Source organism: Podarcis muralis, chromosome 8 (genome assembly GCF_964188315.1).
Source record: "Podarcis muralis chromosome 8, rPodMur119.hap1.1, whole genome shotgun sequence".
Lineage (NCBI taxonomy): Eukaryota > Metazoa > Chordata > Lepidosauria > Squamata > Lacertidae > Podarcis > Podarcis muralis.
This window is the reverse complement of record NC_135662.1, coordinates 52,882,723-52,896,137: the sequence shown is the minus strand read 5'-3', so window position 1 is coordinate 52,896,137 and position 13,415 is coordinate 52,882,723. Positions and strand designations below refer to the sequence as shown.

The following is a 13,415-nucleotide window of genomic DNA, read 5'->3' as shown; positions in this document are numbered from 1 at the left end:
CCAATAGCAATTTTTCTATGGAAATTTAATTTGGACTACTTTAAGCAAGGAAAGGGGGAATAAAATGTAAGGGACAATGCTCCCACTCAATAAATTTTCTCAGAGAAAAGTAGCACCATCAAGATGCTCAGAATTAAATAAATAAGGCCTATCCGTAGATCTCCAGACACTTGATTGGAAAAGTGCAGGAGCAAATAAGTAGGGCGACATAGTTGGGTGCCACTGAAGTAGAGTGAGCAGCTGAAGAGACTCTTTGTTTGAATCTGAAGGAAGGATTTCTCAGACATTAGTAAGCTGTAGTAGGAAAAATAATAAAACCAACTTGTAGAACATGACAGTTGCATTTAGAGTAACCCTTATCAGCGTTGAATGATAGCTGATCAATGCAGTTTCCTCCCCCCACCCCCTAGAAATTATCATTTGGTTGGTTCTTTATATATTCAAACACTACTTCAGCCCAGTGTGGTATAAGATATTGGGGAAGTTCAAGTAGCAGGTGTACTGAAAACATTGCATCCTATTTAGAAGGGGATGGGGACTGAACACCAAGCATTTCTGCATATATGTGTCTACTTTAAAATTTCAGGGCATTGGGTATAAACTGAAGAACAGGAAATGTTTTCTAGGGAAAATTCAAAGCATACATTTTATTTCCTCAGAGTCCGTTCCACGGCGCTCAAACACTTGATGTTTCATCTTACGACTGAAGAAGAGGCAACCCTGAGGCACCCACTACCACAAAGTAGTGTCCTTTCAAGCATCCCTAACTTACTTATTGTGGATAAGACTGTTGAACTCAAGCTGGGAGATTCAGCAAGAGAGTCAGTATTTAAGGTGAACAAAGGAGCCTTTTAACAGAGATTGCTAGCATTGAACTGGAGCTGTATCCCCCAATGCAAGAGGGTTCTAGTGTTGAAGATGCTGTTGAAAATATTCTGTGCCAGCTTTGAGGAGAAGCGTGGGTTTCCTGGTAGTCACTGTGACCTGAGGGATGTGACTGATCCAGAGGAAAATGATAGATATGGAAAGGAGGGAAAGGAACAGGTTAGAGGAGAGAACAAGCTGTGGGGTGAAAGAATCTGCTGTCATGGGGTCGAACAGACTGAACGAAGCGTGGAATGGCCTGAGTGAGGAAGAGATCCAGGGAGACTGTCTAAGCAATTTAAAAAAGTTGGGTTCCTGAGGCAGAAGGTCACTCAACTGGCACTTGTTGAGGGATACTTCAGGTAATGCTAACCAATGAAATGTGTTAGTCCATGTTTCTAACTTCAGTCTGTTTGGGTGGTCTTAAAGGTGAAGGTTCTGAGCCAAGTGGGGCAAAGCGTCCTTAGTCCAGATCATATCTGGGAATCAGTGACATGTACAAAGCAGGGGTAAAGGAGTTTCTTAAGGAATGTCTATAGTTATTGATGAGGTTATTGGTAAGACAGTGTGAGTTGAGAAACAAAGAGAGGCTTTTGTTTGCACCATGGTTAATTAATGACCAAGCGTAGGATCGAGCTTGTCTTGGCAGCTGTCAGAAAGATCAGGTGCAGAATTAGGCACTGGTATCCACCTGGAATTCTTATACTTTTTATATTACATTGTAAGTAAATTTACTTCCAATGCGGCCCCAAGCACAGCAAAACCCACGCTGTACAGTTTGCCTGTAGAGCAAAGCTAAAGAAGGAGTTTGTGGCATATGCAGAAACGAACACCTTGGCATCAGTACTTTAAGAGCAGGTATGGACAACCTTTGTCCTTCCAGATGTTGCTGAGCAACAACTTCCATCAGCCCTAGCAAGTGTGGCCAATGGCCAGGGATGATGGGAGTTGTAGTTCAGCAACATCTGGCAGGCGAAACGTTCCCCACACTTTAGGGACTTTGTAAGACCTCTTGTCCTCAAATTGCTGTGCAGTCAGCCCCAACCAGTGTAGCCACTGATCAGGAATGATAGAAGTTGGAGTCCAACAACAGGTTCCCTTGCCCTAGTATAAAATACGCTAAATTGATACTGTGCTTGTGCCCAAAGGATCCCCTCTAGCCACTTAACATAAGGCAGAATGAAGCAACATCAAATCAAATAACCCTTATATGATTGAGCTGAAGGTGTCTCTGCCCCTGATGGGATTACGAAGGCAAATATTTTTCCAGATAGATAATGGTATGTATCATTTTATTTTTAGGCTGAGACTGTTGAAAAGCTGTATGATATCTTTATCTCGGACACAATTGATCTAGTTTTGAGGAAGTCAGCAGCTGAGCAGCTAGCTGTAATTATGCAAGGTAAAGTGTTTTTCCTACATACTTTTACCAGCAGTAGTTCACAGAGTTACTTTCTCCTTGGGAGTAGTTTGGCATAATGTTTTAGGATGGATGCTCCATCTAACCCCTTTTGAGATAATCTTGTGACCTGGATTGATTATTTCATGAATGATTTATTCTGACAATTGTAATAGGTATGCTCCCCATCGACTCATATTATTTATTTATTTTAAAAAAACCTGCAGGCTTACAATCTAATATACAGGGGACAATAGCAAAAGGGATGTGGAGGGAGCAAGAAAACAAGCGAATTCAGACACTACGGAAGCAATTGTAACTTAGGTTATGGAGGGGTGGAGCTGCAGATCCACTACCACATCCCAAACCCTGCCAGTTCACACTGATCAGGGCAGAGGATGTGTGGGGTGGTTTCCTGTAATTTTTTTTGCTAGCAGCTCTGAGCTGATGTAACTGAGGGGCCCAAACTGCATAAAGGTGCCACATCCTTCCCTGAAACACCCTGTTTTCGTACTTTCTGATTGTTATGCCTGGTGGGGCATTCAACAATAGTAGCTTTCTGCCCATCTGGCCAAAGCTGAGATTTCCACTGTGGTACTTGTCTTACCTGAAAGAGCCTATTAGAGAGGTAAAATGACATCAGCATGGGACTGGGAGCTAGAGTGCAATTCTAAATCATAATAAAATTTACGCACATTTTTGTGACTCAGGTAGAATACTCAGTTGCGGGAAGGGAGGGATAAGGAGCCAAGGTTGGTCCTAGCCGAGCTGAAACATTAAACATGGCTTTGTTGCAATTGAGTGTTCCCGTCACTGTGAGTAGCAACTAATGAAATGGGATACCTCTTATAACGATGATGCCATGTTGTACATTTTGCATGGCCCAGAGCAGGGGTTGCCAACATGGCACCCACAGGTCCCCTCCCCCACCAAAATGAGACTGTTGTGGGCAGTAGACTAGGTTGCAGTGATGTCCTTGGTTGCAGTGGTTGTTTGGTGTTCACACAGTTTGCAAATGTGCTGCTGAATCCCCAAAAGAGGCACACTTTCAGGGTGTCCTGGGTTTTACTTTTTGAAATATGGCAACCCACAAGTGTCTTCAAAACATGGTGCTCAATTATTAGTACATGTGTATAACACATGTGCCCAGCATTTGAGTCCTGCTAATTTCTGTCTTACTCCCCTTTCTAGATTCTAAAATGCATGAAATCATCAAAAAGATGGGTGTCATAGACAAAATACTTTCATACTTTGCTGAATGTGTTGACCAGGATGGCAAGGTAAAACAGAATGACAACAGGATGTGACTTTTTTCAGCCTCCACTTTCCATCTCAAATTACTGTATGTTCAATAAAAAATATTTCATATAAGAATTAAATACTTTAAAAATGCAGTTGTAAAAATAGGCAATTGAACACCCCACTTTTTAGTATTTCCACATGATGAGCAAAACTAATTGAGTTATTTGGCTCTTACCTTAACATAGTGATTAAGCACATGCAATTCAGTGGAAGAGATCTTTTAACTTCCTGTTCTTTAAACCTGTTATCATCAGTCTGTATGTAACAACAAAAAATAACCAATGACCATAGTTCTGAATCTAGGGAAAGAGACTTGCAATTTAAGAATTCACAATAGTTTTATCAAATAACTTTCTAGGTTTGTGCCTTCAATATTCTTGGTGGGCAATTTTTTTTGATCTGATAAAAATACTATTTAGACTTTGATTAGGTATAGCTGGGAAATAAGTATTTTGAAGAATGTTCATTTTTGGCTTTGGCATATAGTAGAAGAAGAAACGCTATGTTTGTAATCCTTGGGTGCTAAACCATGCACAAAACAGCAAAAATACAATGAAATCCTGCTTAATACAATCCAGTTAAACATAATCTAATAAAAAATCAGACATAAACAGTCTGCAAAGTCTCAGTAACAGGTTTTCTTTTTCTGGTGTGGTCACTAGCCACAGTGTGCTTTCCTCCCTCTTTATGTGAAGGGAGAACTTTTAAAGTTTTGTCTTGCAATTTTGAACAAACCATGGGTTCCTTTTCCCTCAAAATATGGGAAAGTATTTTGTGGTTTGCACGAGTCACAGATAGTTATCAGAACCAGGATATGAATGTGAACCGTGGTTTAGGATTATGGATTAATTGCACCAGTGATATATGAGGCTTCTATTCATTCAGATTTGCAAACTTCCTTGTTTTGAGTGGAGCCAAGTGTAAAGGTATGAGTAGTCTTACTTCATCCTTGTAATAATTATTCCACCCAAGATGGTACTACTGAACCAGGTTATGCCTGCCTTCTGCCCTGTGACTGAGACACATCCCAGTTGCGGAGACTTGCCACCACAGCAAGAGATAATGCATTCTATATTTGCCTTGAATGTCTTTCAAATTTCCATCTTTATTAGCCTTTGTGAGTGTTACAGAGAGATGAAAATGCCCTAAGGATGAAAAAGATGAAAGACATGTTGTGAACTCGTTCCATTCCATTTATACCTTTACACCTGAATATTCAAACATGAGTTTAAAAATGGTCATTGGTCCTCTAGGCCTGGGACAATGGACCTGTATATTAAAAGAAAAGTGAAAAATTAGGGCTTAAGTAGGCTTTTTGAATTCTTTTTAAGTTTCCAGGGAAGCAGAGAGGGTTGGGGAAAAAGAGAGAAGGTACGCAGAGTGCCGGATGGCATAATGCATCGCTGTTAATGAAACATTTTCTGGCTTTGGCAGGTTATGGCGTGTATGATGTTGCCATGTCTTACCCTGTTACGGAAACTTACATATGCAGATCCAGCAAAGCGGCTCTCCCTGGCCAACCAGCCATCTGTCTTGCTGGTGTTATTTAGAGGTAACTTTACAGAATTATAGCTAAAAACTGTGCATAGCCTTGTCGGTCCATTAATGGGGGATATGCAAAAGCCATAAGAGGGTAGGATTTTTACCGGAGTGTAGCATTTTATTTATTCGGTTAGAGGCTTAAATGTCCAACAGCACATTGTTGCTTCAGATATTAAGGCTAGGACGGCCCCAAAGGCTTACTTTTAAACTAGTTTTTAATGAATTACATAGAATCGATTTAGCATGTTAAGTGGATCTGTTTCTTTTTTTAAAAAATCTGTTTCTGTCGTACAGCACAATCTTACACGTCAGAGATGGGGAACTTGTGGAACCTCCAGATGTTGGGCTACAGCCCCCATTAGCCAGTTGTCAGGGAACCGTAGCCCTCTAAGTGTTGGGACTATGGGTTCCCCGTTCCTGCTACACATGTTTGTTTGGAAACAAATTATTCTGTTTTAAAGGGACTTGCTCCTTAGTCCTTAGGACTGCAGCCTCTGTTTCCGTCAAAGAATACTGTAATTTAAGTACCAGTTTCTCATATACTCATTGAATGGTTTTTGATTACTGGAATTCAACTCCATTGGTCTTGTAAATAAATTGCTGCCTCCTGATTCATTTGACCCCAGAACCACTGGCCACGATTACCAATAGTCTGGAATTCCAAAACTCTGTCAACAATTTTGAGCTGATTCACTATGTTCTGAGGTTGCTGATTCACTGTTGTGAACCTCAGATTAAACATCTGAATAGGTAATCAGCCCTTGGAGAAATCCTATTTCTAAATGCTGTTTCGTTTTAGCATTTTCTTTCCAAAAACTTTAAAGATGTATTTATTACTTCGCCTGCAGCTATATATAATGAATTAATATTTCTAGTAATTCTTGGAGATGGATTACTTTTAAAAAGCAAATCCAAACTTGGCAGTTCTACTGTAATTAGTAGTTTTAAGGCTGCAATTCTTTGCACGCTTAACAGGGAGTAAATCTCATTGAACAATGGGACTTGCTTCTGAGTAGAGATGCATGGGATTGTGTCGTCAGCAGACTTGAATATTCGTATAACCCCGTGGTCAGGCTGCTTGGAGAAATATTTTAAATTCTTTTTGTTCTGTTCTTAGTTTGCTTGTTATTCCAAGATTATGGTGCTGTCATGAGTGAAGCAGCAGCAGTGCTTTGTCTACTACTGTTTGATGAGGCATCAAGAAAAGAGATGTGGTAGGTGGATTTATAGTGACTGCTTTTATGCTCCTTTATTTTTCTACCAAGCAAAATACAGTGGTACCTCAGGTTACATACGCTTCAGGTTACATACGCTTCAGGTTACAGACTCCGCTAACCCAGAAATAGTACCTCGGGTTAAGAACTTTGCTTCAGGGTGAGAACAGAAATCATGCTCTGGCGGCACAGCAGCAGCAGGAGGCCCCATTAGCTAATGTGGTGCTTCAGGTTAAAAACAGTTTCAGGTTAAGAATGGACATCCGGAACGAATTAAGTACTTAACCCGAGGTACCACTGTATTTGTTCTCCCTGTTCCAGCAAAGTTAAATGTAAATTATAAGCAAGAACTGAGCAATATTTGACCCGTTGGTCTAATTAGGCTCATCAAGTCATGAAGATTGGCCCACCGGGCCGTTTGGGGCAAACCACATCCAGTTTATTGCACCTTATGTTTGATACGATGCCAGACGTGGCAGAAAGCTTGAAACTTCACACTGCAGCTCTAGAGAGTCCCCTGATACTCTGAAGAAGATATTTGAGGAGCCTAGTGGCTATAAAGCGAAGACTGCAGGGAGCCACATCTCTTTGCCCTTCTGTTGGTAGGGAAGTCCTATGAGTGGCACTTTTCTCACAGGATGCTCCTGCTGGTTGGAGCTTTGTTAGCATCTAAGCCCATTAATTTTGGAAGCCTAATGCCAGTACGTTCTCTTAAGGTTTTATTCCACGGCCCACTAAGTGTTTTGCCCAAATGAACTGAAATGTTTGGCAGGCTTTAACCAAAATAGCCTTATAGTGAGATTTTTTTTAAAGGCCATTGTAATCAATTTCAGAATTGAAACACATGCCCAATGTTTCGATACTACACTAGCAGTTAATGCATTAACAGAACTTTTAGTAGCTTAATACATATTGGAGTTTGATCTCAAAGGTCAAATGCATTGTTAGGGATAATGTGTTGTGAATTTTTAATGTTGGTGATACTGCACAAGCCCTTTTTGACTAATGTTTTGATTTATTAAACAATTAATGGTAAACAACTTTAGAGCCACCTAAACCAGGCATAGGCAAACTCGGCCCTCCAGATGTTTTTGGGACCACAACTCCCATCATCCCTAGCTAACAGGACCAGTGGTCAGGGATGATGGGAGTTGAAGTCCCAAAGCATCTGGAGGGCCGAGTTTGCCTATGCCTGATCTAAACTTTCCATTTTTAAAGAGTATCTTATGCTCTTTTTCAGTAAAATAAATTTGTTTTGCACTCATGCACACACACACTTTCTCAAAAGGGGTTGGTATCTTTTGCTTGGTTTTCAAAAGTAAAATGTTTTAAAAGTGAATGTTTTTTTTAAAACTGTGCCCAGTGCTGCAGCTCTGCTGGTGCAACTGACTTCCATCTATGCAACAGAGCTTCCTCTCCTGCCCCCTCCAGCTCCCTGGGTGCCCTCTAAAACCAGCTCTGGAGAGTTGGGAGAGTGGTAATGGGAGAAGAGTGAAGCACCTGCAATTTTGGCAGTGTGGATCAGCACACTGTGAGTTTGTGCTAAACTAAGGCCCTTGTGTCATATCACAATGCATTCGTTTAAGTGACAGGGCAGTTAATTAATTGATTAACCCATAGAGTGCTTCTTTAATACAGCTATCTTCCTTGTTTTCTTTTTCGTAGGGCCGATACTTTTCCCTGTGACTCTTACAGCATTCTTCCCTTTAGTTTGCCTGTTTCTGTTGTTAGACGGTAAGTCTTTCCTCTCTGTATCTTTAAGAAAGTTGTATCCCTGGTGTTGTGGAGTGCCCCATCAGGAAGTGCCATCAACAAACCACTTCCTAGGGAAGCCACTTCATAAGCACATCATGAAAGGTGTGAATATTCTCATACTGAAGCATTCTTCAGCTGATGGAATAAGTAGCAGCAAGGTCTTCAGAGTATATCTTCAGGAATTGCAATACAGTGGTGCCCCGCAAGACGAATGCCTTGCAAGACAAAAAACTCGCTAGACAAAAGGGTTTTCCGTTTTTTGAGTCGTTCCGCAAGACGAATTTCCCTATGGGCTTGCTTCGCAAGACGAAACGTCTTGCGAGTTCTTGCGAGTTTGTTTCCTTTTTCTTAAAGCCGCTAAGCCGTTAATAGCCGCTAAGCTGCTAATAGCCGTACTTCGCAAGACGAAAAAACCGCAAGACGAAGAGACTCGCGGAACGGATTAATTTCGTCTTGCGAGGCACCACTGTATGCAATTTTTGTATTCTACTTTAAGTCGCTTCTAAGCTAGGGCCTAGCGAATGATATAGGATCATTTTAACACCACAGTGTTGTGGAAGCAAAGAAGATGTGGGCCCTTCATTCTCTTGGATATGAGACCGCAGTAGATCGTGTGTAAGACTGGAATAACATTATAACAAGAAGAAATACCTAAAGCTTCTTTTAAGCCATATACATACAGATTAACAGTTATTGCCAGAAGATTAGCAGATTTATTAAGTTTTCAGATGATAAAGAACTATTTTAACTTTTGCCATACCCCCCTTCTCTCCTTAAAGGTATCATCTGCCTGTCAGAGTCAAAGCTCATCATGCTGTGAGCCCCAATTCAGTGGTGTTACCATTTCCTTGTGAACTCTGGGCCTCAAAACCGGTGTCAGACATGCTTAAAATGGCTTGGAACTTGTCTTGGTTCCATGGAGTGGATAATTTACTGAAACTCACTGATTATGAGACAGGAACCAAAGAGTAAGCTATTCACCTTCATTGAAAATCCCCTCTTGAATCCCCACATGTGCTAGAATTTGGAGCAGGAAGACTATTTTGGGTGAAGGATTGGGTGACAACTGGAATTTGTCAGTGTCTCCTCCAGCACTGTACGGTCTTGTCCTCTTTCCATTGACTGTAAATGTAAGGAGAGCAAAACTGGGTTAACTCTGGATGCTGCGTCTAGTTAGAATGTGTGATTCGTACAATGAGACTGTGGGAGTCAAAGTCAAAGTTGTGGGAAGCACATAAGTACTTAAGAAGAGCTCTGCTGGATCAGATTGAAGGCCCATGTAGCATTCTGTTCTCACAGTAGCCAACCAGTTGCTCCCGAGGAACCCCATGTGCATGACATTAGTGCAGTCACTCTCAGTCAGCCATTAGCTCAACCAATCCTGTCTACCAGCCATCCCAACTGTCTAGCCTGCCTTTTGCATACTTTTTCCAAAGAGGGGAAATTAGTGGTAAATAATAATAATAATAATAATAATAATAATAATAATTTATTATTTATACCCCGCCCATCTGGCTGGGTTTCCCCAGCCACTCTGGGCGGCTTCCAACTGAATATTAAAAACAGTACAGCATCAAACATTAAAAACTTCCCTAAAGAGGGCTGCCTTCAGATGACTTTTAAAAGTAAAATAGTTGTTTATTGCTTTGACATCTGCTGGGAGGGCGTTCCACAGGGCAGGCGCCACTACCAAGAAGGCCCTCTGCCTGGTTCCCTGTAGCTTTGCTTCTCGCAATGAGGGAACCGCCAGAAGGCCCTCGGCGCTGGATCTCAGTGTCCGGGCTGAACGATGGGGGTGGAGACGCTCCTTCAGGTATACTGGACCGAGGCCGTTTAGGGCTTTAAAGGTCAGCACCAACACTTGAATTGTGCTCGGAAACGTACTGGGAGCCAATGCAGATCTCTCAGAACCGGTGTTATGTGGTCCCTGTCTTCCTACAGCAGAGCCACTTGTGTTAAAAGTATGGATGGTCCCACAATCGTCGTAGGAGTGTCCATTAAGGCTACGAAACGTAGAGATATAGTTCCCAAAGCTTTCCCATATCAGTTCCTTAAAGACAAGACCTCTGCCATCCAAAGGTCTCTCTACTAACACCATTGCACAACGGGATAAGTTTGGGAAATGGAAGGAGAACACTAGAGAGGCAATTGATGGGAGAAGTCACTAAGCCTGATTCCAAATCCAGTTTGATTCAGTCCTTGTAAATTAGACTTGAGATTCAGATAGAGGATGGGGGTGCTTGAGTGCTATAATTAATTATATATCCTGGGATCTCCCAAAGAAGATACTGACTACTTCTGTGAAATACTACTTTATTAATAATAGCTAATAAATGAAATGTATTTTCAGTGATAGGTCTTGTATTTTGCAGACAGCCTCTTAAAACAAGACACATGCCGCCCAAAGTTTCAAATCAAGAAAAAATAATTGGATCAAAGCCAATTTGATCAGAGAAGACAAAATGTTTGTTTTGCTTCATTCAGTAGTCTCTTGTAAAAAAAGAAATCCTCAACAATCAGCTGATTTCCTTTTTCATTTCAGATTTCCAGACACATTAAAGCTCTCCTCGGAGGATATTATTACCCTGAAGATAACTCATGCAACCAGTGGGCTGCAAGATTGTCTTAATTCCATCATTCGAGCAGTGTCCCACAGGGAAGTTCGGGCCGCCGTCACGAGAATGAATTTTTACATTCTGAATGACAGGCTGGCATTAATCTGCAGCAGTGGCCCTTGTGGGGCCACTTTGAAGTGCTTGGCTTGGCAAACAGCATTAAGCAGGTCAGTGTGTAAGTGCAAGGTGCATAACTGGCTACAAAGCCGCCTGTCACAGTAGATTTGGCTTTGAAAGTTTCAAAGATATCCAGACTCTTTGGAGTCCTTCTAAGCATTTGGCACTGGAATAAATATCCTTTAAAGTGGTAAACCCATCTGTGTTTAGCAGCAAGCGGAGGGGGAGATTCATAGCCTGACTAAGGATAGAATGAGACACATGCGACTGAGTCACGGTCCTCTTTCTCTGCCCATAATATCTACTATTAAAAAATAGTAATCAGCTGCCCCCACATCTGACGAATTTCCCCCAGCTAATGAATTCAGTTTCATTGGCTGCTTTCTCATCCCTGTACAGTACTAACCTAATCAGAGCCCCCGGCAGATAATTGGAGCTCAGCTTGCATTAATGGCTTGGGCTGAGCAGTGAGTGGCTTGCCCCTTTTCTCCTTCCCCCTTCAACCTTGTGCCCCTCTTGCCAGTCTGTTGGACACAAGTAGATCCTAGGGCAGTTAGGTGGTTGTTGTTGTTGGTGTCTCCCGGACTGTCTGTCAGTGCACATCTCACAAAAGCAATGGAATAGAGCATGAAATGAGAAAGACAAAGGCGGTTGATGGTCTGCTTTCTCCTCTGCTAAACTGACACATGGAGGGCATGAAATTCCGAAACTGCAGCTCATGATGCGTCAAAATGATTTTGAACATTTGCATGCCGGCACTTCGTACTGAGCATTTTCACTTGCCATCTGTATGTTACTGCTAGCTTTCTTCGCATATCTGAATATATCTTTATAATTCAAGCCTGAAAGATGGAGTGGGGAATATCAGTCAAAGCTTATGATACACTTGTGATAATGCTAAATTCTTGCTTATGCTGAAGGTTTCTTCAGGTGCTTCCAGCTTCTTCAGAGGATGAGAAACTCTTGATTGACATCGTATGTTTCCTAAACAAGTTTCTTAAGGAACAGAAGATTATGTCAGATGTGGAACATCTAAAATGGATCATGGATGTAATCCTAAAGCATGTAAGACCCTGACTAACAACTGATTTTTTTAATTGGGGAGCAGGCAGAACAATCCAACCCTCCTAATCCACTACACTGGAGGGAGTTTAGATGAGATAGAGGTGTCTGTCTTCATATACGTCTGAAACAAGACATGTCATCAAGGGCAATGGAGCTCACCTGGCTAACAGTCTGCTGGATCCTCAGCTGGTCCAGCTACCATCATATTTCCAGACTTCAATGGCACAGTTAAATTTTCTAACAAGTTACAAATGGTGACCAGCGCAGTGCTAGAGGCAAACATTCTCAGGTTTGAAAGGTGCCAGGCATCTCCAGATGAGGCTGGAAAAGATCAGGTAACAGTGGCGTGAAACGCCTCTGTGGGACACCTTGAGAATTTGCCTGCACTTGGCTGGAGGGACCAATAGTCTGACTTGGTCTAAGGCAACTTCTTTCATTCATCTGGTTCAAACAGCCAGAAAGAGAGAAGCTTGGTAGCAGATGACGCGCCTTTGTTCACCTGGCTTCCCTTTGCTGAGTGTCCCTGCTGGTAAGCAATATAGGAACTGGTGAGGAGCTTGGATGTTGCAGGTACAGCAGCAAAGCCATTCTCTTGCTCAGGCTGCACAATCGTATTCTACAAAACAGTCCCAACACAGATACAAATTAGGGGACAGAGATTATATGCCCAGCAACAAAATGTTGCAGTTTTAAGTTTTGGGGAAATATGATATGTGTACTATAGAATTGGCAAGATACTTGAGCATCTTGCAGTGAATGAGTAACAGATAAGTTTTTATATCATAAAAAGAAGATCTCCCCCCCCCCCCCCAAAAAAAATAAGATACCTGTTGTGTCGGGAAAGTGATATCCCTAGAAGCTGTTCCAGGTGATAAGCCACTCTAATCCTCTCTGTCTGTGCCAGGTGTCTTGCCACCATCTAGTTATTTGAAATTTATGCCTTACTGGAAATGGAACAACTTTAATTATTCCTCAGTTTGTTTTGGACAGTTCATTATCACTATTTTCTTTAGGTAAAACATAGTTTGAAATGCTCCTCTGTATGACAGTCTGATTCCCCAGCTCTGGTGGAGAATAAATAATGAAATACCTGCTCTGATAACATTTCACTGATCTTCTCTGCAGAATCCAAAGTCTCTACTCGATCTTGTAGTGCAGCCAGAATCCCAGCAACAAGATGAAATAGATGACCTAAAGACTGCTGTCAGGCAACAACTGCAGAAAGAATTGATTGCTTTCTTGAATACACTTCTGCTCAGCTTCATGTCCGCTACTGACAGGTACAGCATAAAAGAGTTATCCATAAGACATTTTATTCTTAAAAATATTGTTGCTATATAGCATGGAGAGGTAGTTTAATATATCAGGTGTTGGTCATGCTGCATGGAATATGATTCCCTCCCCCCCCCCCCCATTTGGTTTCTTTTTCCAAAATTCTGTTAGCACCAGCTTTCATTTTTACTGGAAAGTTACATGTTTGTGAAGAAGAGTATTTGACATGCATGCAGGATCCACCTTGACCTGCTGAGATGCTTGGGATGG

At 41.7% G+C, this 13,415-nt stretch overlaps 1 protein-coding gene across 4 annotated transcripts in view; it reads left to right on the top strand.

Annotated features, from left to right (window-relative positions):
- Positions 1–13,415, top strand: part of RTTN (rotatin) — a 91,869-nt gene that overhangs the window by 21,701 nt on the left and 56,753 nt on the right. For all 4 annotated transcript variants that reach the window (XM_077933190.1, XM_077933189.1, XM_077933188.1 and 1 more), the window contains 10 exons: positions 660–834; positions 2,167–2,266; positions 3,455–3,543; positions 5,000–5,117; positions 6,225–6,321; positions 7,987–8,055; positions 8,856–9,044; positions 10,619–10,858; positions 11,729–11,873; positions 12,999–13,153. In XM_077933190.1, coding sequence (XP_077789316.1) covers positions 660–834; positions 2,167–2,266; positions 3,455–3,543; positions 5,000–5,117; positions 6,225–6,321; positions 7,987–8,055; positions 8,856–9,044; positions 10,619–10,858; positions 11,729–11,873; positions 12,999–13,153 — 1,377 coding nt within the window. The remainder of the gene's footprint in view (positions 1–659; positions 835–2,166; positions 2,267–3,454; positions 3,544–4,999; positions 5,118–6,224; positions 6,322–7,986; positions 8,056–8,855; positions 9,045–10,618; positions 10,859–11,728; positions 11,874–12,998; positions 13,154–13,415) is intronic.